This window comes from Thunnus thynnus, chromosome 6 (assembly GCF_963924715.1).
Source record: "Thunnus thynnus chromosome 6, fThuThy2.1, whole genome shotgun sequence".
In the NCBI taxonomy this organism is placed as follows: Eukaryota; Metazoa; Chordata; class Actinopteri; order Scombriformes; family Scombridae; genus Thunnus; species Thunnus thynnus.
The window spans coordinates 7,469,392-7,489,280 of record NC_089522.1 but is presented as its reverse complement, the minus strand read 5'-3'; the positions used below and the strand labels follow the sequence as shown (position 1 = coordinate 7,489,280).

Genomic DNA, 19,889 nt, shown 5'->3' with positions numbered 1-19,889 from the left:
CTGTGATTTCTAATCTTTGACCAGTCGCTTCCTTTTCTACCACCTACATAAACGTACCAGTACAAGCTTCATCCAGCTCCCCTTTGCCAAACCAGAGCTGAGATCCGTGGATGGTGCAGGTGTGGAACTGCAGCCTGAACACCGTGTCTCTGTCAGCACTCTGGGCTTGTCTGTGGTAGCATTTTACCTGCAGAGGGCAGCAGAGGGGGGGGAAGTAAAAGCACAGATCAGACTACATGCTGGATAATGTGGGTTTAGAACAGTAAATTTAAGGTTTTGTGTTCCAACACCCACACTGCACAAAACAGACAAATTATGATTCCCTGTGGTTGATAAAGATGTGTGGTAACAAAGTGACAAATACTTATTCAGATTTGATCATTTATATTTTAGAAATGAGTTATGAATTTCAGTTAATTATTATTAGGTTTTCATTAAGATCTTGAGAGCAATGATAAGGACTGCCAGCTTCTCATTATTGTTCTTTTTTTGGCCTCTGAAATGTTGAAACACTTACAAAAAACTGAAAAAATCCAACTTAACTAAAGTATTTCTGTGTTTGAAGAGTCACGATTACAACCCCACTCATATCTGGGGTCCTCTGCCATTTCCTTCCCATGTGAACTCACCATGATGTCACCCTTCAGCAGCAGTGCTGGTTCAATGGTCACACACAGTCGCCTTCCTCCAGTGCCTTGAAGGTCACTGTAGACAACACAGAGTACACAAACAAGCCTGTTAGATAACTAAAAGAAATCACAAGGGACACAAGCAGATAGACTTTGTGACCAAACAGGGACAAAGTGAAACAGATTGATTCACTTGTTTGTTTGCTGCCACAGACGACTGATCTTTTCATGATCACAACTTGTGACTGTATAATCATGATGATTTTGTTTAAATGATTGATTTAAGCATTATTTTGATTATGTTTAAATTTGAAAAAACCTAAATTCAAGGTGCTGGGTCACATATTTTGGTATTATTGAGGTGATGATGGCTATACTCCCATTTATTAACATAGAAAGGCATGTTAAAACAATAAAGCTGCAAGATAAGAGTTAAAAGCTGGATTGAAAAACATGATTTCTTTTGGGTAATTCTCTTCACTCCTGTCTCTTTAATAACACTGTGATGATGTTGAAACCTCAGCTCATGAAAGAAAACACCCTTAAGCCAACAAATACGCTCTGGCTTATCTGTGCAATCATTTGGCCATATGACAGCAAGAGAGACTCACTATATGCCTGAAGTGTAGACCAACTGCATGGACTGGTAGATCTTCAGGAAAGGGTAGTAACCTGAGGAGAGAGAGACGAGGGAGAAATTTAGACATAGCGAGCATTATCAACATGAAGACAGAGGAATGTGCTGACTGCCACCCCTCCTTCTGGACTTGATCATTAGATTAAAAATAAACACATGAGTGTGTGTGTGGGTGGAGGGTGAATGTGACCGTCTATGAGTTGTGCAGTGGGTAAAACTGCTGTGATTCAGGAGGAAAGCATGTTAGAGCATCACATCAACACAAATATCACATCACACACAGTGTACAGACGCAGTCTTTGGCCCAGACTTCTGTACAAGTTTCCCTCCCACTAAAGACGCAAGTAAGGGACAACTTAAGGAATCATGTTTTTCATGAATGAAGATGTCTTTTGCTGCCTTAGACTTTGTATTTGCACATTGTGACATTTTATGGTGTAATGCCCAATAATATTATAATATTGATAATAAAAGTACAGTTACTACAGCCACCGCTATAAGTTTTTTTAAATTGATGCTTCCCCTTAAAATTAACTGCTTGACAGACATCCACATGTTATTTTTACTGTGTACACATCCGTCTGGCCACAGTTTGTATGTGGACTTATAACTATTTATTTATAAATATTTAGTTTGTAAATTAGTTATTTAATAATTCAGGTTATGAATGCCTCATGATTTGTAGAAACCATTTAGGATCCTAAATGTTTTAGATAAAGCGGACATTCTTTAAATATTTTTCAGCATCATATAAAATTAAAGGAAATTATGCTGACAGATGATTAAAATATATGAAGGACAACAGACTCTGCCGGATAAAAGAGGGAAATATTACTAATCCACTATTTTTCAATGAGATGTTGATGCAGAAACAAATGAAATCTAAAACTTGGGTGTGATATCAAACCTATGTTGGTTCTGTTATTTCTCTCAGTATTAAACTGCAGTGTCCAATCACTCACAGATTTCTGTACTGTGACAGAAATAAAGAGGGAATGCTTTGGCATGAAGTTAGATGCTAAAAAAATAAATGTCTTTCTAAAACAAATTGGTCCGTGATGGCAGACAGTCATATGACAGTCACAGAGATATTAGAGGAGAGAATATTACAGGTGATGTTACACTGTTAGCTGCAATAGAAGATGACACTGGACAGAGACATGCAGAGAGACACAGAAGCAGCTGTCGGAGTGAGTTTCATAACAACTACTGAAATGTAGAAGTTGCTGTGCCAAAATATGATCATAAAAATTATAAAATTTAAAAAATCTCGCAGGAAATTGGCAGCCATGATAATGTAAAAATGTTTGTTTTAGTTATATATTTTATTTTAGTTAATTTCAGTATCATATTTAAACTCCAAATTTATTCAAATGAGGCCGTTATAATCGTATATAAGTGTTTCTTCCCTGTGAAGACATGCAGAGATGATCTATTCATGACTTGTACGACAGGTCTGGACCACTCGTAAATTTCATACGTACCCAAGAGAAAATTCTCAGTATGAGAAAATTGATGAATGCCACAAATGTTCTTAAATCACTCATACATGCCTCTTAAGAACACATCTGTTCATACAACTGCTTCTTGCATGAGGCCCAGTGAGAGCATTGGAACATCCTTCATAATGGCGGATCAGATCAAGGATCAATCAGATAAGGGAATTGAGATGTACCCATGGAGACGCACACATTAGCAACAAGCCGATAAATGTGATGAGCCTAAAAACAAGTAACACACACACACACCTCCTTCACCCTGGAAGTTGGGGAGTGACGGGATGAGAACTTGGTGGAGGAAAAGTGGGCTGCTGTTCATCTTGATCGCCCCAGACAGAAGGCCCCCAAAGTAATAGATATACCTGAGAGAGAGAGGGAGAGAAGGGAGAACGAAAGTGGGAAAGATGCTTATGATATGAGTGTGATAAAAATGGCGAATAAGAATAACAGATGGAGACTGAGATCATGTACAAACATCTTTAAAAGAGAGAAGAAAAATGCAAACAGCCCTGGAACAGACGATGCTGTTGCCAGATAGCCAGCAACAACAGTTTCTTCAAAAAAGGACAGAGAGGGACGTATGAAGAAAGCAAAAATTATCTTGTTTACCTAAAATATCTTCCCGTCAGGTGACGAAATATTTCATGTGTTTGTCACAGCTAAAGTTGATTTAGGACAATTCTCAAATCTTTTTCTTTACGCTAGTTTTATGTCGTTAATCACAGTATAAGATTACTGTAAATAAGTGAGTCTGAAATTTCTGAAAGTATATTTCTGTTAAATAGAAGAGCAATCAAAAAAAATTGTTCGATATTTTGGGGAATGAGCAAACTTGCTTTCTTTCCAAGAGTTAGATGAGACGATTGACACCACATTCATGCTTGTACACTAAATATGAAACTTGGTCAAGCAGGCAATTAGCTTAGCTTAGCATGAAGACTGGAAGCAGGGGGGAAGCAGCTAGCTCGGCTCTGTCCAGTTTAAAAAATATGTCTACTAGTACCTATTTTTACTGATTAACACATTATATCTCATTTGTTTAATCCATACACGAACACAAGTGTGAAAAAGCCAAGTTGTGGTTTTACAGGGAGTTACATTATTGGCTGGGTCAGTGACTTCCTTCTGAGTCACTGTGAGCTTGGAGTGGAAATTGGTAACTGTTTGTGTACGGACATAACAAACTAGATATAACGTGTTAATTAGTCAAATTTAAAAGTAATGATAGGTTTTTTTTAAAAATTGACAGAGCTGAGCTAACCGTTTCCCCTGCATCTATCTTTTCGACTAATTCTCAGCAAATAAGTGTTTATCCTAAAATGTTGAATTATTTCTTTAACTATTATCTTTGACATTTTAAACGTATTGTTGCGTAACGTTCTCTTTTCTACGTCAACTGGACATTTTTTGCAATGAACAAAAAGATGATGACATGCAGTTAAACTAGCCCACTGCATTTCAAATCTTTTAACATTTTTTTTATCTTATGGCTTTTTCTTAACTAATGGAATTTGTTGTAATTGTTTTCAATTATTTTATTGCTTATGTTTGGGATTTTATTTACTGTTAATTCTTTGTTTTCTGTTATTTCACTTTATCATCATCATTTTATCATTACTTTAATTTTTTTGATTGTATTCAAGGACCAGCATCTTTGCATTTATTGAGACTGTTCCATAAGCCTTTTTTCAAAGCAGAGATCTTGACTAGCAGGAACTGCGGCTATATTATATTGGATATTCTATCCCCGTAAACCATGTTTACCATGTGACAGTGAGCCAGTATACACAATACCAAGACCTTGAAACTGAAGCAGCTAAATGGGATTCAGCAAATTTATTATTTACACCTGTGCTTTTCCTACTTTGACATGACAAAATTTCTTACCTGAGGTTAAACATTAATCAAATCCAGTTGTTTTACAAATGAAGAGCTTGAAGCTAAAAGCTGTTTTCTCTTTCTTCTCCCTTTAACAGGATGCAGGAAGGATGCATTTATGTGGGATACCCTCACCCAGCCCTTCATCCCTTTACCCCCTCCCAGTTGCCCCTCAGATCATCCCGTGGCCTCTACCTGTTTTGGGACGGCTGGAGGGAAGAGGACACCTTATCTTCACAGAACTTCCTCATGGCGAGAGTACTGAGAGCCTGGTCCGCCCTGCACATAAATGCATGCAAACACACAGACACACACACATGCTTTCAGCCATCAATTCCCATCATGGGACTTGCACCAGACTCTCTAGATCCCAGAAAGTACATGGAGAGGATACAGCTGGCACTGGCCACAGGATAGACCAGTTTCCACTGTTCCTGTGCAAAATCCACAGGGCTTAATTTATCAAATGACTTATCAACAAAGTCTGAATGGAAATCATTGTGCAGCATATACTTGAACTAGCACACATCAGCCACTAGACATACTGCTGTAATATTTGGCATGCACATTTAAAGTATTTGCAGTAAAATCCAATATGTTTCTGCACGTCCATTCATTAACCTTTAATGTCTTCCATGTGCAGACATTCTGATGAAAAGGAAAATGTCAAACTGTGGTGTGCTTTGGACGCTTCATACACACACACACACACATACACACACACACACTCACCCTGCAGAGATCTTGCTGTAGTGCATGTAGGCTGCAATGATCACGCCTGTTTTACCTTTGTTGCCCTGTAGGAGGGAGACAGAACAACAGCAAAGTGGTGTAAGACCATGAAGTCGTAATGTGCTGATTTCATCCCCAGGCACTGTGGTTTGTATGGAGACAGCTGATTTTCACAGTTTTCAAGACCTGACAGTTTTGACTGCGGGGGGGGGGGGGTTTGATAGAGAGACAGGAAGATAGACAGAAAGCGAGAGAGCAAGAGAGATGGAGACTAAGCAGGGACATAGAGGGATGTGGACAGGCAGTGTGAGTTCAAATTAAAAAGCTCCCTGGGGTTTTTTTTTTTTTCTCACACCGGGTGCTCCGCACTTCCTGACACATTCCAAAGACATTCCAGCTTCAAATTCCTAATGTGACCCCTCCAGATACCAGTAAACAGGCTGCAACTCCACACAGTGAGCACAAATTAAAGCTTGTTTAGCAGAGTGCGTCTCTAAATGGAAGATTCTTCATTGACATAAACTTGTTTATTCCTGTCTCTGGCGTGATCTGCAGCTGGGAAAGAGTTGCCTGTAGCTGGAATGTCCTGGAAAGTCAGCAGACCACAGAAGTAGTCTGGTTTTAGTATTTAAATTCTCCTGACCAAAACCAATAAATAAAACATCCAGACAAGCCGTGGGAGCTCGGTCGCCCTCAGTGTTAGCTGGTCACTGTTTGGCAGCTGGGAAAAGTTAATTTTGAGTTGACATAAATGATCACTAAATGATGCATTACAGTGTGGATGTTTATATTTATAAAACGTTTATTGAATTATATGGTGAACTCTGAAACTTTATTAAAGTTGTGTTTTACCTGTAATAATTAGGCAAATTTATTGCATTTTAAATGGCGTTCAATGTGCCTTGAGCTCTCCATTAGCTTTGGCTGAGAAACTGGTCGCTGACACACTTCTCCTGCATTAATATTGTACAAGCAAGAGGAAGTTTTTATAAGCTGTGAATATAAGCTGTCAATGGAAAAAAATGTTGGGTAACATGCTTGTGAAAAATCCTTTTGACCAGTGTTTATCATTTTTATTTATATAATAATTAATAATATGGTGGGTTGGTAATCCAACCAACTGCATTCATGCTAATTCATTAATAAATGCTTATTAATGCTGCTTTACAGTAATAGGAATATCAGTGGTAATGTTATTGATTAACAGGTCTGTTTCAAGAGTAACGACATGAATCATGTTTTTAAAATGCTCACAATATTCTCTAAAAACTTGCAATACTACACAATTTTGCTGTTTTGCTACATCCTCCAAAATGTGCTCATTACTATATTCTGATACATCTGCTCGTTTCAGAGCCTGGGAAACAGACGGGCTTCCGTCTGAAAAACCCCGGCGGCCCCCTGAACTCTGACCTTGCAGTGCAGGACCACCACGTGCTGGGGGTCAGAGGTCAGCCATGTCTCCATGGCCTTACATATGGCACAGATCTTATCCAGCGGTGGGGCGTGGAGGTCGGGCCAGCCAAAGTCATGAACCTGTTGGTGGACAGAGACAGAGGAAAGGATCATGTGATTTCAGGAGATTTAATTAAAGGCTGCAAACTGAATTCTCAACACCAAGTTACGAGAATTACGAGAAGAAGTTATACCTTTGGATTTAATCGGGTGATATCGTGGCGCCTTTCAGAGAGATTCAGGAGCTGGAACAGAAAAGATGTTTAATATCACTGCATCACATCCATCCATACAGTGTATCCAGCTGGTTATCATTTCAGATATTTTGTCATGGGTGTGACAAAGAACAAAACAAATACACCGCTAATATTCAGGTTTCAAACTGTATTTTGTGGCTTCAAATTTTCTGTGACTATATTGTTGTCTATTGTGCAAGAAGCATCTGGAGCTGAAGTCAACCAAATACTCTGAGGAGGGAGGCAAGATCACAGCTGCACGAAATACCACAAACAAACTATGTGACTTCTTGTGAGAGCCACTGTAATTATTGTACTGTACTGTACTACTGTATATTTGTTCCCTCACCAGGAATTTGTCTTGATGTTTGGACTTGAGCATGGCTGCCACCTCCTTCAGGTTGATCCGGTATCGCTGCTCTTCCAGCTTTGGGGGGAAGAAGACAGAGATGATCCTCTCCGTGATGTAAGTCAGGTCAAAGTCGTAATGGCGCTCCATCACTCGCTCCATCACACGGTCCACACTGAAGCTCCTGGAGGAACAGAGCAGGGGTCGGGTGGTCATGCAGAGGAGACGCACAGAGAGAGAGAGAGAGAGAGAGAGAGAGAGAGAGAGGTGGACATGGGTCAAGATGTGAGCGTTACTACAGGTTGTTTGTGGCAGCTCGACATGAATGTGCTCCTTCAAACAGTTCAATGAAACCCCTGGCTGGATGGACAAAGAGAAAGAGAGGAAGGAAAAAAGGAAAAGAGAGAAACTGGATACTGAGTGTGACATGTGGGTCAGATCAAAAGCCAACTTGCTCCATCACATGGTTGACAGTAAACCTTGCGGAAAGAATGAAGGAGAGATGGTGATTAGTCTGAGGAACAAGTGAAAGAAGGCAGAGACAAAGAGGACACTGATTAGAGTGTAGAGCAGTGCTGACGTGGAAACCCACAGACATTATTTGTATTGAATGAGTCCTACAGAAAATTACTCTTTGGAAGAAAGCAGCTTCAATAATCTTTTGTTGTACATAAAATGAATGGGATGACTTTTACCTTGGCAGGGTGTTTCTCTGTTTGGTATAGGTCAGAGACTTGGTGGACCCCTGTGGAAAAAACAAAATGCAGTTAATAATAATTAATAATTAATAATCAGTCAGCTGGCCAGTCAGGCTATCCATCGGTCCAACGCAGCTTTCCTCCGACACCGCCGTCAGGTCACAGTGAAATAGAAGTCAGAGCATCTGACAAGGCCTCCACCCACACCTGCCTCACCTGCTTTGATCAGGAAGAGGAGGATGAGGATGAAACATACTCTTTTGAAAATGTAAACAAAGTCTCTGACCCATGATATCTCTCTGCTAGCTACTACTGCTCACTGGCTAACAGTAGAGTGTTGATTTACATGTTGGGCAGGGTTAACTAGATGTCTTGAGTTCAAGATGAGTCGTCAGAATATTTAAAATAAATATTTTACAGGATAAGAGAGGGGGCCCCAAAATGATTTTTGACATACAGTATTTTTGTCCGACCAGGGGATCCCAAGCTCTTTCTTTTACACCCGTCCACTCAATGTTTCCTTTCATGCATGTTTCTAGTTAGTTTCTGTTGTGCAAATGAAAACTGAGAGTTAAAACTGCAAAAGAGGCAAGTTGATCTTGTCCATAACATGACATTTTGGTTTCTGAATAAATTCTGCATTAGTATTAGAGCGATCTTGTTAGTTATACAAGTGGCGTTTGTATTTAGTGCTAATTAGCAAATGTTAGCTGAGATGGCAACCACGGATGTATCATGAAAACTGGATACCAGACACAAATTCACTCAAATGAAACAAACAAAAATGCTTCCTAACTTTGTTTGTTTGTTGCCCCTCGTGCCCCCAAGCACCTTCACGTGAACCCTTTCCATTTGTGACGCTACGATATTTTCGTGCCGTCGTCAGGCTAAAATAACAACATAGATATCTCATGATTTAGTAGGCAGTCATTAAATCTGCAGCATGCATTCAAGCTCCGGAGGGGACAAATCCTTGACAAACTTGTCTTAAGGGATTGTTCCTTATTTTCACAGTGACTCATAACGTATCTGGCATTGTTCTCACTTTGGTTTGTTTAGTATGCGCTAAATCAAATTCAATGAAGCCGCAAATAGTTCAACCCTGACAGTTTGGGAAATTTCCAAGATAACATGACACTATGGGGGGAAATACAGAGGAAAAGGGAAGCTGCAGGGACAAAGTATAAGGGTGAGCATGAGGAAGCCCGGGAGAGAAGACGGAGGTTAAAGTGTGCTCACCAGGTGTTGGATGTGTCGAGAAGGAGCGGTCCCTCTACGCTGCTGGATGCAAAGAAAGAGGGGTGAAAACATAAAGGAAAAAGGGAAGACGGGAGATAGGAGAGGGGGATTTTAAAGAAAGGAGGCAGGCGGGTGGGAGAGAAAGAAGGATGAGGAACAAAAAGAATGATTGATAAGAGGAAGTAGGGTAAAGGGAAGAGGTTGAAAAGAGGTGAGAGAGAGGAAGAAGGATAAAGGAGAAAAGGAGGAGAGAAGAGGAGGAGGATACAGAGGAAGGAAAGGAGAGTTAATTAAACAAACAGACTCTCTAATGGATAAACATCACTACTTCCTATAGCAACATCAACATTTTTTTTTTCTTCAGGACTGGAATCCTGCAGTGCTCCAGGAATGAACCGAGCTCAAACTGGGCTGAGGGCTCGACTTCCCAAAAGGAATTCAGCAGGAGGAAACCATACGGTGGTTTTGGAAAGCCATACCTTGTAACTAAGGATAGACAAAGAGGGAGAAACTAGTCTTTTGAGGAAAAGATATGAGTAAACGAAGGAGACTTACCAGATCATTGGAGGGAGCTGGGATGCACGCCGAGGTCACCTGGAACACACAAAGACAGCCACATCTGAATACAGGACGGAATCACACTTGCACAAACACATTTAAAAAAAAAAAAAAAGAAAAAAGAAAAAAAGAAACATCCTTTTTGCTTCAGGACAAAGGGCAGGGTCACCGCTCCGAGATGATTAAGAGCAAATGCTTCCTCAGACAGTAAGATAAAGACCAAAAAATCCACAAATAAAAAAACTATTTGTGAGCTTTAGAGGTGTTCATTGGTCTGCTCTTTTTGTTTTTATCTATGAATAGAGACAGGCTAGCTATATCCCCCTGCTTCCAGTCTTTATACTAAGCAAAGCTAACCGTCTCCTGGCTGTCACTTCATATCTAATAAACACGTATGAGTGTATCAATGATGTCATTTAATGCTTGGCAAGAAAGCAAGTAAGCGTATTTCCCAAAATGCACTCATACTACAAGGCCAAAATATCCACAAAATCTGACAAATAAAGTACTGTAGCTAATCATTTTTATCCTTTAAACAATTAGAGAACAATGAAACAGGTTTTTCTCTTCATAATGCACTAAAAATGTGAATGACGGGAAACAAAATCCTCCTTCTGTGCAAACAGGTATTTAAAATTTACATGCATAGAGAGAACGACATTTTTTAAGCGCTCCATTAATGACGGATTGAACACAAACAGTGTCCGCCAAACTACTTCGATGCACTCAAGTGCCAAATAAATACAACTACAGCTGACGTTTGAGAGCATGTTGACAAAATGTAAAGTATGCGCAGATGTGAAGCCAAACACACAGCTGGAGGAGCGCTGAGACAGAAACATATACATACAGAGAATGACACATCCGATTCCCATGTCTGTTATGGGCCTACAGGTCATTGAACTGTGACCAAAGGAAGCAGGAGCTGAACAGCAGCCCTAATGAAGGAGGCTAAGGGCCACATTCATGCTTACGTAACTCACGCAACACTCGGACACACGCACACACACACACACACACACACAAATACAAAGCAGTGTTCCCGCAACATAGCCCTTTTTGGGACTGTTTATTTGGATACAGGAAAAGGGCAAGGGCTTGTGTATATCTCATTGTGCACAAAAAGGAAGTTACACAGGCCCTGAACCTGGGGGTGTGTCACCGCAGTGTGTGTGTGTGTTGTTGTAGAGGTTGCGTTGATCTTTCTTTCCTTCTTTTCTTGAGCATCAAGCTTAGTCACTTATTGTTGCTCATACGTAACTAAAGACATCAACAGGAAGACGGAGGAACAGATAACGAGCTAAATCGAGACAGGTCTTGTGTGGCTGGAGTCAAAGGTTGAGAATCGGTTACCAGATGACTAACTGGACACTATTCCTGTATGACTCAGTCTGAGAATTCATGTTTTTTTTCCATCTCTGTAGGAAAATTAATCTCAAATCTGTGTTGTGGTTTTTTTTTTTATCCACAACCTAATTCATGACCAGATAGGTTTGGGCTGGGTCAGGCTCTGATTTCTATTAATTCTCTCTGACTGGATCAGAGTAAGTCTAAAAGTCCCTGTTTAAAAAGACAGTGAGTTTGACTGCAGCGACATAAGAAACTCATCTGCCGTGATAAAAACATGTCTTTCAGTTGGGTTCATGCTCCTTAAATGTTGCATGACCTGATTACGAGGCCCTCGCAGAACTTTACATCCTGTATCCTACTTCTGTCATTCTGCTTAACGACTCAGTTTTGAACAACCATGGCATGAATTACCTCCTTCCTGTTCATCAAAAACCTCTTTCCCTCTCTTTAATCTTTGACTCCTCCATTCCGAGGAAAGATATGTCTTTTTCTCTTCTACTGTCGTCTGTGTCATTCTGGGAAGATCCAGCGTAACTGCCAGCCTTTCCATCTTTCAGGCATTTAGTCGAAATCTTTGTGCAGAGCAGCTTGTAACAGTGAGCAGATGGGTGTTGAGTGTCTTCTTGAAGGACACTGTTGTTTTTGGAGAAACTGAATATGCAGCACATCTATAGTTGGGTGTAGGGTTGAACACCAGGACTTCAGAGCAAGTATGTGCTTGTTTATTTGTGTGTGCATGCAGTCACATACTGTAGATTATCATATGTACTGACACACAGGCGCCTTCTCCAAACCTCATTAACTTTTTATGCAACTGTCATAGAAAATGACTTTAAATTCACAATATTTCACTAATAAAACTGGATTTTCCATCTTTGGCTTTCAGTTCAGCTGTGACAAAATATTTTTTTTATAAGTGAGGGAAGCTGAGTGCAGGTTTTTATCAGACATGTACCTTTATCCCAAATCAGAGCAGTACGGCTCATTGCAGAGCAGCATTCAACACGTGGAGCATCAAGCCCAGAAGACGCCTGAACTTTACTAAACGCCCAAGAACAATGCTCTCATTCCTCAAACCACAAACCTAACATGTTGAAATTACTGCATGCAAAGCATATTTGTTCCCTGCCACTGAAAACAGCAACAACAGGTCAGCTCTCATACAACCATTCTGATGTGAAACTGGTGAGAGGTTATGCTGAAAAACAGAGGACCATACAATTCTGTATGGTTCAGGTCATGTTTTACCACAAGTACAGATATTGTACTTTTAAAAGGTTCTACCAATATGAAAGAATAACATCAGATATTTACAATGAACATTGTTTTATGAATCAGGGAAAAACCTTCAGCTCTAGTTGGGTGACAATCTAACGGAAAAATGAACAACAAAACAACTTATTGTCTTAGTGAGGTTTTGTTGAGATCTGGTGAATGTGAAGGCTAGACCATATGATTCACATCATCTTCATAGTCAAGCCCTCAGAATCACTTTAACCTCTGGCCATCTTAATTCAAAATCAAAGTCAACTGAGCCTGCTCAGCATTTTTCCATCCATTTATCTTACTTCCTTCAGTGTCTTACTTTCCCCCCACACCAAGCTCCTTATCTTTGGCTTCCCTCTAATTAAACACCTTAAATACACTCAAGCCAGGAGAAGATTCACCTACCGTATCAGTCTAGTGATGTTGCATAACCACAAAAATGCAGCGCCGTAACTTCACCTTCATCATTCATCAAAATATTTTGTTCACAGAACATTACTATCACTTTTTATCCTTTCATTTGAACATCAAGTTCAACCCATATTGGCCAACTTTTTTCTCAGTCTGTAAGATCTACATCACTTAATCAGGATATTTAAAACTGTATACGTACTTTAGGGCCTGTGATGATAAAAGAAGTATATTTTTCAGTGAGTGTGCTGCGTACAAGTGGAATTACTGAAGAATTGATGACCAAGGAGATCACCAAGTAAGGACAATGTAAATCGGGAGAGTCCTGGGAAAAGTGGGAGGTTTGGTAAGTACTATTTGTTACCGGGTCTGCAAACGCCTCATTCTTGCTTCGTGGGGCTTGATGTTCAATGAAAGCCATGCCACAGAACTCATGATGAAATTTGGTGGTATTGTTGGAAAATGCAGCAATCCATCTAGCTTCTAAAAAGAAAAATCAAAACCTTCTGGAGTCACCCACTGGTTCCAGTTTCTCCTCGCTCAGCCAATACTGGAAAGAGCCAAGTATAGTCCACATTGTTTCGAATTTCAAGTTGTTATGACTACAGTTACCCAGTTTTGACCGTGTACCCTGCAGCATGGATCAGGCTTTACCCGGGTCCTGGTTCATCAGTTTCACCCTTTATTCACCTTTTATCCTGCATGTATCAAATATAAGAAATGATTTCTCTCATTTCTAATCTTTCCCTCTCCTCTGTTAATTCCTCTTCTCTCTCTCCCGGTGCCCAGTGAAGGGGCCTGCAGAGGGCGGCTGCTAAGCCAGAACAAACACACCACACCAGATTCCATCTCCCCAGGCCAACATTTACGCACAAACTTCCTGCTAATAGACCTCCACCCATTTCTCTCTTTCCCTCTCTTTCTATCCCTCTTGCCTCCTTTCCCCCTCATCTTGTCTATTCTCTAGTTGTTACTTAATTTCTCCCCCATTTCTTCCATCTGTCCCTCCATTTTGCATCCCTCTTCACTTCTCTCTCTGCATTTGCTTTCTCTCGTGGGCTTTTCCTACTCTGCTGTTATATCAAATTTTGTACTTTCTACTTCCTCCTTCTTCTTTTTGTCCTTATCTCTCTTGTCTCTCTTCCTCTGTACTTTCCCTACCTTTCTTACCTCTTCCCCTCTCCCTCTACTTTTAACCTCTTCCTTCTTGTTGTGTCCATCACTCTAATTTCTCCTAATCACCCCTTCTCTTCCTTTGTTTATCCTCTCCTTCTCTATTTTCTCTCTTCCACTCTTCTTCTCATTTTCTTCCTGATACTTCCTTCCTCTTTCTCCCCTTCCTTTTCTTCTCTAATCTGTTTCTAACAAAAACCCTTCCTGTTTGCCTTCCTCTCACCTTTCCCACTTCCAACCTTGTTTTCAGCCTTTCTTTTGAACCTCCACTGTTGCTCTTACGTCTTCATGGTGCTGGTCTTGAAGTGTCTTAAAACTAGAAGGTCACAGGTTTGATCCTTCCTGTCCATCAGTAACCAAATATCCCTGAAATAGACAAAGACCCACCACAGCTAGCTTGTTTTAACTTGCTGTGGATACAAGTGTTGGTTACATGCCTGAAATGATCTTCAAAAATGGCAAAGTAAACACTAAACTAGCTTGAGAGAAGTAATAGTATACTTCAGCATAACAAATATGATAAAAAATGACTCATATCAATATGCATCTTTCCTCTGTTTTGGTATTCTTCTTCTTCTCTGCACATTCTATCCTGCACATGTTTCCTTTAGCCTCTCCTTCTCTCTCAGTAAAACACTGCCCCTCCCTTCCCCTTCGCTGCCTCCTCTCAGGTGGGTCCAGCTGGCGACACTCAGAGCCCTGACCCCCATAACACCCCACCCCTCCCACCTTTCTGTATTCCCCCCCCCCATTTCTTTCCTCTGCCAGCCCTCTGTCCTCTTCCTCTCAGTTCATTTTGTTTTGCTGCAACGGCCCTTGCTCCTCCAGCTCTTTACATGCTCTTTGATCCATCAAAGCCAGAAGGAGCATAGCTAATGGATAATGCACAGCTCTCTCCTAAATGCATGGCTTAAGAGCTGTGGGCTCAGGGAGGGATAACTAGGGGGTGAGGTAGCAGCCTTGGTATGTTATTAGTATGGAAACGGGTATGTGAGTACAATGTTTGTGGGGGCCTGCGACAGTGTGTTTGAGCGTGATCCAGTGTATGTGTGAGAATACGGATTATGATAAATAAAAAGAGGAGCTGTCTGAAACGTAATTTGTGGAAGCATGTTGGATTGGACAGCATAAATGGAAATATTGAGTATAAAGGTAAGGCTGTTGCTGACTTTTAAAAACGCAACTGACTCATAGTAATAACAGTTAGCTTGTTAATTAAGTGCTTAGCTGGCCTGGCAAAGGAAAAGTTCCAGCACTCCCTGTAAAACCACAACTTCTCATTGTTCCGTTTTATGTTTTCGTACGGATGACACACATATAACATCTTGGTTAGTAACATCTGTTGGTAGGTGCATATTAAGCTTTGCACTGAGACAGGCTTGCTGTATTCTTGCTTCTGGCCAATGCTAATCTAAGCTAACCGCCTGCTGACTCTAGCTTCATATTGCGTCCTACATCCTTGCAGCAAGAATTCATAGCTGCACTGAGAGCCGGTACTAAGACATGATAGTCACTATATCTGTGAGCATATAGGTAGCAGTCCCGACGCTGGTTGAACCATATCTGCTCCTTGGTTACACATGAACACAGCACTCATGCAGCACTTCCTTTGATGGTTAGCCTTAGTCCTAATAGCCTCTCCATTCCTTAAACTCCCTTGGGAGAGCCAGTCAGAGCCCACTGATGAAAACTGTAACCAATTGGCTGGCCGTGACCTCGTGTGCTTTCATCGTCGACATCATCAGAGAGACTGCGGTGAAAAAGGCACAGTGATGTCCTATGTCCAATTCTTTCTCTGATTGAGAGAACAAAGGTGATGCAACACTTATGTCAGCATCAATGAAGCCCCAACAGACAACAGACACCGCTAAATAGTACAGATTACAAAAATAAAGGACAAAGCAAGCTCACCAGCTACTGCCGTGCTCATTTGACCGGTCAGACTGCTTGAATGTTAAGACATGTTATAATAACAGCTGCCTCCTCTCAAACATGGGTTCTGGTTAATGTACCAAAGATACTAACTACGCCTTCAGAGAACCCTATACTACACTTAAGGCAACATGACTCATGCTTGTAAAGAGTGTAAGCAATCTGGTAGATATCTTTATTTCTTACACCTGTTTCCTGTCATGCCTCAAATTCCAAATAGATGAACGGTGAAAGGAATGTATGTTAAAAGCTGTCTGAGCCAATTGAAATCATTTTAAAAGGGAGCTAAAGAAGCAGCAGGAAGGTTTTTTTCATACCAATTTGTTCAAATTGAAGTGCTCGGCAATCACATGCTCTGTTTAATTTCACATACCTGTTGACTAAATCCCTATGATTGTACGTGGGTGGAAAATACTACCTTTGCTCTTGCCCCACCATGTGTAGCATTCTGTTTTTCAAAGTAAGAGGACTTTCAGACAGTGCGACAACGACGATTGTGTGTATATGTTTACTGCTTGTCATACTGTGCGAGATGGGTGGAATTAAATCTTGGTGGCAAACCGTGTCAGACTGTACGATATCAATTTAAGGCTGTGAAATTGTCTGACAAATGCCTGGTGAATCGTAACACTGCGATGTAAACGGACAAGTGTATATGAGGGCAGAGGCACACTGGCAGTTCATCATCCATCTGTGTCGCTCTTGTGTTTTGAAAAGGCAGAAAAATGAGGACAGCTTTCTCCTCTGTCAGAGTCCCCCAAAATTCTTTTTTGTTCTGTCACAATTGTTTTGGTTTGTGGGTACGTGTTTGTATTTTTTTCCCCTAAACTTTATTAAAAAATTGCACATATGAAATGTCGCGCCAGCCAGTGTATTCTACATCAGAGGCTGGCCTCCCCAGGGGGGGTCCAAACAGTTTCATGGGAGGCTCAGTGGATGGAAGTGAAAATATATGACATTAGTTATTAGATCACATAGAGTAGCCTAAATCTGTGTGATTTGGTTAAAGAGATATAATAGTTATAGGGAATTTTACTGTTTTTCACACTTTTCCAGAGTCAGAAATTAATAAATGCCTCAGGACAGACTAGTTTTATGTATTTGGTGTAGTCTGAAGTTATGTCAAACAGCAATATTAGGCTATCTTGGCTCAACTCTTGAGTGTCTGTGGGATCAAATAACTTAATCATGATCCCACAGGCATCCAGGAATTGAGCAAGACTAAGCTAAAGAAGGGTGAGGGGGGCCCACGGTCTCAGACTTTGAAAAATCCCCTGTTCTACATCATTTCATGTCATATTTTGAGGGTTTGTAGACATGGGTTGTAGCAGCAGACACATTGTGAGAATTTGGTCTTTAATTCGTGACATATTTGGTTCTCTGTCAGAAGGAAATTGATGAATATGTCTCACAGTGTGATCTAGGACCATTTCGGATTGACGGCCAAAGATTCCACCACGTTTCTCTCACGATTGTCTGCTTTTGTCTCAGACAGCCAAAAATCCCACAGTGTAAAGAGGCCTTTAGGGGAACAATTTGGATCTCACAAGATGATAGAAATCCCACTTTCTTACATGCTCTCTGACTGCAGCTGTACTGGAATGTCACTCAAAGAGCCTTCGTTTGGGAAGATGTTCTCATGTGGGTAATAAGCACAGTCAGGGAGGATTTTTGTATTAGTTAGCACTGCACTGTTTATCACGCTCTTGCAATTAACTATCTATGTTTTGAGCCCCGGCTTCACAAGTCTAGCAAGGCATCAGAAGTTTCATCCATATATTATCTTTTGTGAACCCCACGCATCCATGGAAATGGCTGAAGTTTGCTTGGCAATGTGAAGGTTGACAGCAATGTCTTAATGTTAAGACTAACTTAAAAAAAAAACTTTTTTTATGTATGTCTGCAAGTCAAAAATGCAGATGGTCTCTCTTTTGCACAAACCTGCAGGAATCATTTTATGGCAGTTTTGAGAGTTACCTGGCTTAGCCATATAACTATCCTTCAAATGCACCCCACATGTCTAATGCCTCTTAATCATCACAAGGTGGACTTCATGAGAAAACCAGAAAGCACCCAGCCTAAAACAAGGGGACTTCAAGGCCACGACTAAGCAAAACCAACACCTATGGGTGAAACACTTCTATCCTCTGGACTTATAATCACACTTTTAGTGCTTTTCTGTATGTGAGGCCAGCTACCAAAGCGTTTATCTGTGTTTTCTTTCTTTTTCAAATTTTTTTTCTCACTGTTCAGCATGTTTCCCCCTCTCATTCTTTTGTTTCTTGTTCCCACACTTTCTTTTGACCCCAAAAGGAAAGAAAGGGGTCTCTGTCTGTCTGCATTTCGTTCTCGCTCCAAGCAGCTGAGAGGGAGGTCGAAGATATCGCAGGTCACATGGGTCCCTGCGGTCAAGCTTTAATGACCGAGTGGGATGCAATTCCCTGTTATGGAGCTGGGGGTCAACAGTTATGACTACACTGACAACACACACATGCTCAGATATATCCATAAAGCTGTGCAGATGGAAGACACAAACAAGAATGCACACATGTTGCTGCTTGCACAGAGGGTTTCATAGGTGCATGTATACGTGGAGGGCCGAAGCACATATACATACATACAAAACACACACAGAAAACTGCAGCCACCCATCTTTATCCTCCTCCGAAGCAAAACAAGGGCTGAAAGCTGGAGAGCTGGACAAAAATAAACCTGAGTAAATAAACAAAGCAGGAAGACATGAGCTGAGATGAGATTTGGAGAGATCAACAATGGAAAAATCTCCTGTGAACTAACCAACACAGAGCTTTATTACAGATCTTCAATCCTTCCCTCCGTTTCTGCCCTCTGTGGTTGAGCTTCCCTCAAACGCAGCTCTGTCATTCATCCTGCTGATAAAAAGGCGCAGACACAATTCCCAAAGGCACCATGTCCCCTGCTCTTTCTATATCTGCAGCACTCCTCAGCCTAAACAGAGTTTACCATATGCACAAAAATGCATTCACATTCTTCAGACGAGCATTGTACATTGTCAACAGCTGCTTCTGGGCTCATCTTCCTCTGCAGCACACCACAGCACACACACAGAAGAAGGCCTTGTGGTGAAAGTTTTTACTGTCTTCCTGTGATTTTTTTATTTTTATTTTTTTGTTTATCATCTCATTGAGGCCTGAGGGGGAATTTCAACATTCGGGTTGCTAGACAGGAAGACACAAAGGCAGGAATACCCCATCAGTCAGAAGCACACATCTGGTAGAACTCTACCGGAATGTTATTTGTACTTTTGCTATATTTAGTCAGATCAATATCACAGACTTTGGACTTCATTAAGTTTTAACTTAATAGTTATTTTTATGGATTTGTCATAATGTGAATTTGGCTATAATTTAAAGCCAGTACAAATAGTTACTGTGGATATCATTCAAATCTGTGACTCACGTCCTGCATCAGCGTGGGTGTCAATATTTAAGATCCCTGGTAGCAGAGATACCCAAACTGTCTCTTCCGGTGTTATATGGAAGACAGACCAAACCCACTGGCCAATTAGTCTGGCTTTTGCCCCTGCTGGTGCACACATATACATACACACACACACACACACACACACACACACACACAGTGGTCTGGCAGAGTACCAACTTGGCTAAGTTAGCTGTCATGCTTATGGTTTTAACTCTCATCAACATCGCTCACTCACTCACTTGTTCGTTCCCTGGCTCAGCCCGCACACTGCACTGACACACACATAGCACACAAGCGTGCACGCAGCGTGAACTCAAAACACGCCGGCCTATCTCGGCAATTACCAGAGCTGTCTGTGATAAAGTGGCGACTCCTTTAGCCAGCA

General features: G+C 41.0%; 1 protein-coding gene across 5 annotated transcripts in view; it reads right to left on the bottom strand.

Moving 5' to 3' along the window:
• Positions 1-19,889, bottom strand: part of tns2a (tensin 2a) — a 53,966-nt gene that overhangs the window by 12,274 nt on the left and 21,803 nt on the right. For 3 of the 5 annotated variants that reach the window (XM_067591461.1, XM_067591457.1, XM_067591459.1), the window contains exons 4-15: positions 9,908-9,946; positions 9,353-9,394; positions 8,111-8,160; positions 7,416-7,599; positions 7,025-7,075; positions 6,789-6,911; positions 5,376-5,440; positions 4,839-4,922; positions 3,015-3,127; positions 1,241-1,301; positions 630-705; positions 58-187 (exon numbers count right to left, since the gene is read on the bottom strand). In XM_067591461.1, the coding sequence (XP_067447562.1) occupies positions 58-187; positions 630-705; positions 1,241-1,301; positions 3,015-3,127; positions 4,839-4,922; positions 5,376-5,440; positions 6,789-6,911; positions 7,025-7,075; positions 7,416-7,599; positions 8,111-8,160; positions 9,353-9,394; positions 9,908-9,946 (1,018 nt within the window). The remainder of the gene's footprint in view (positions 1-57; positions 188-629; positions 706-1,240; positions 1,302-3,014; positions 3,128-4,838; positions 4,923-5,375; positions 5,441-6,788; positions 6,912-7,024; positions 7,076-7,415; positions 7,600-8,110; positions 8,161-9,352; positions 9,395-9,907; positions 9,947-19,889) is intronic. The other 2 variants (XM_067591456.1, XM_067591458.1) reach the window with 2 other exon arrangements.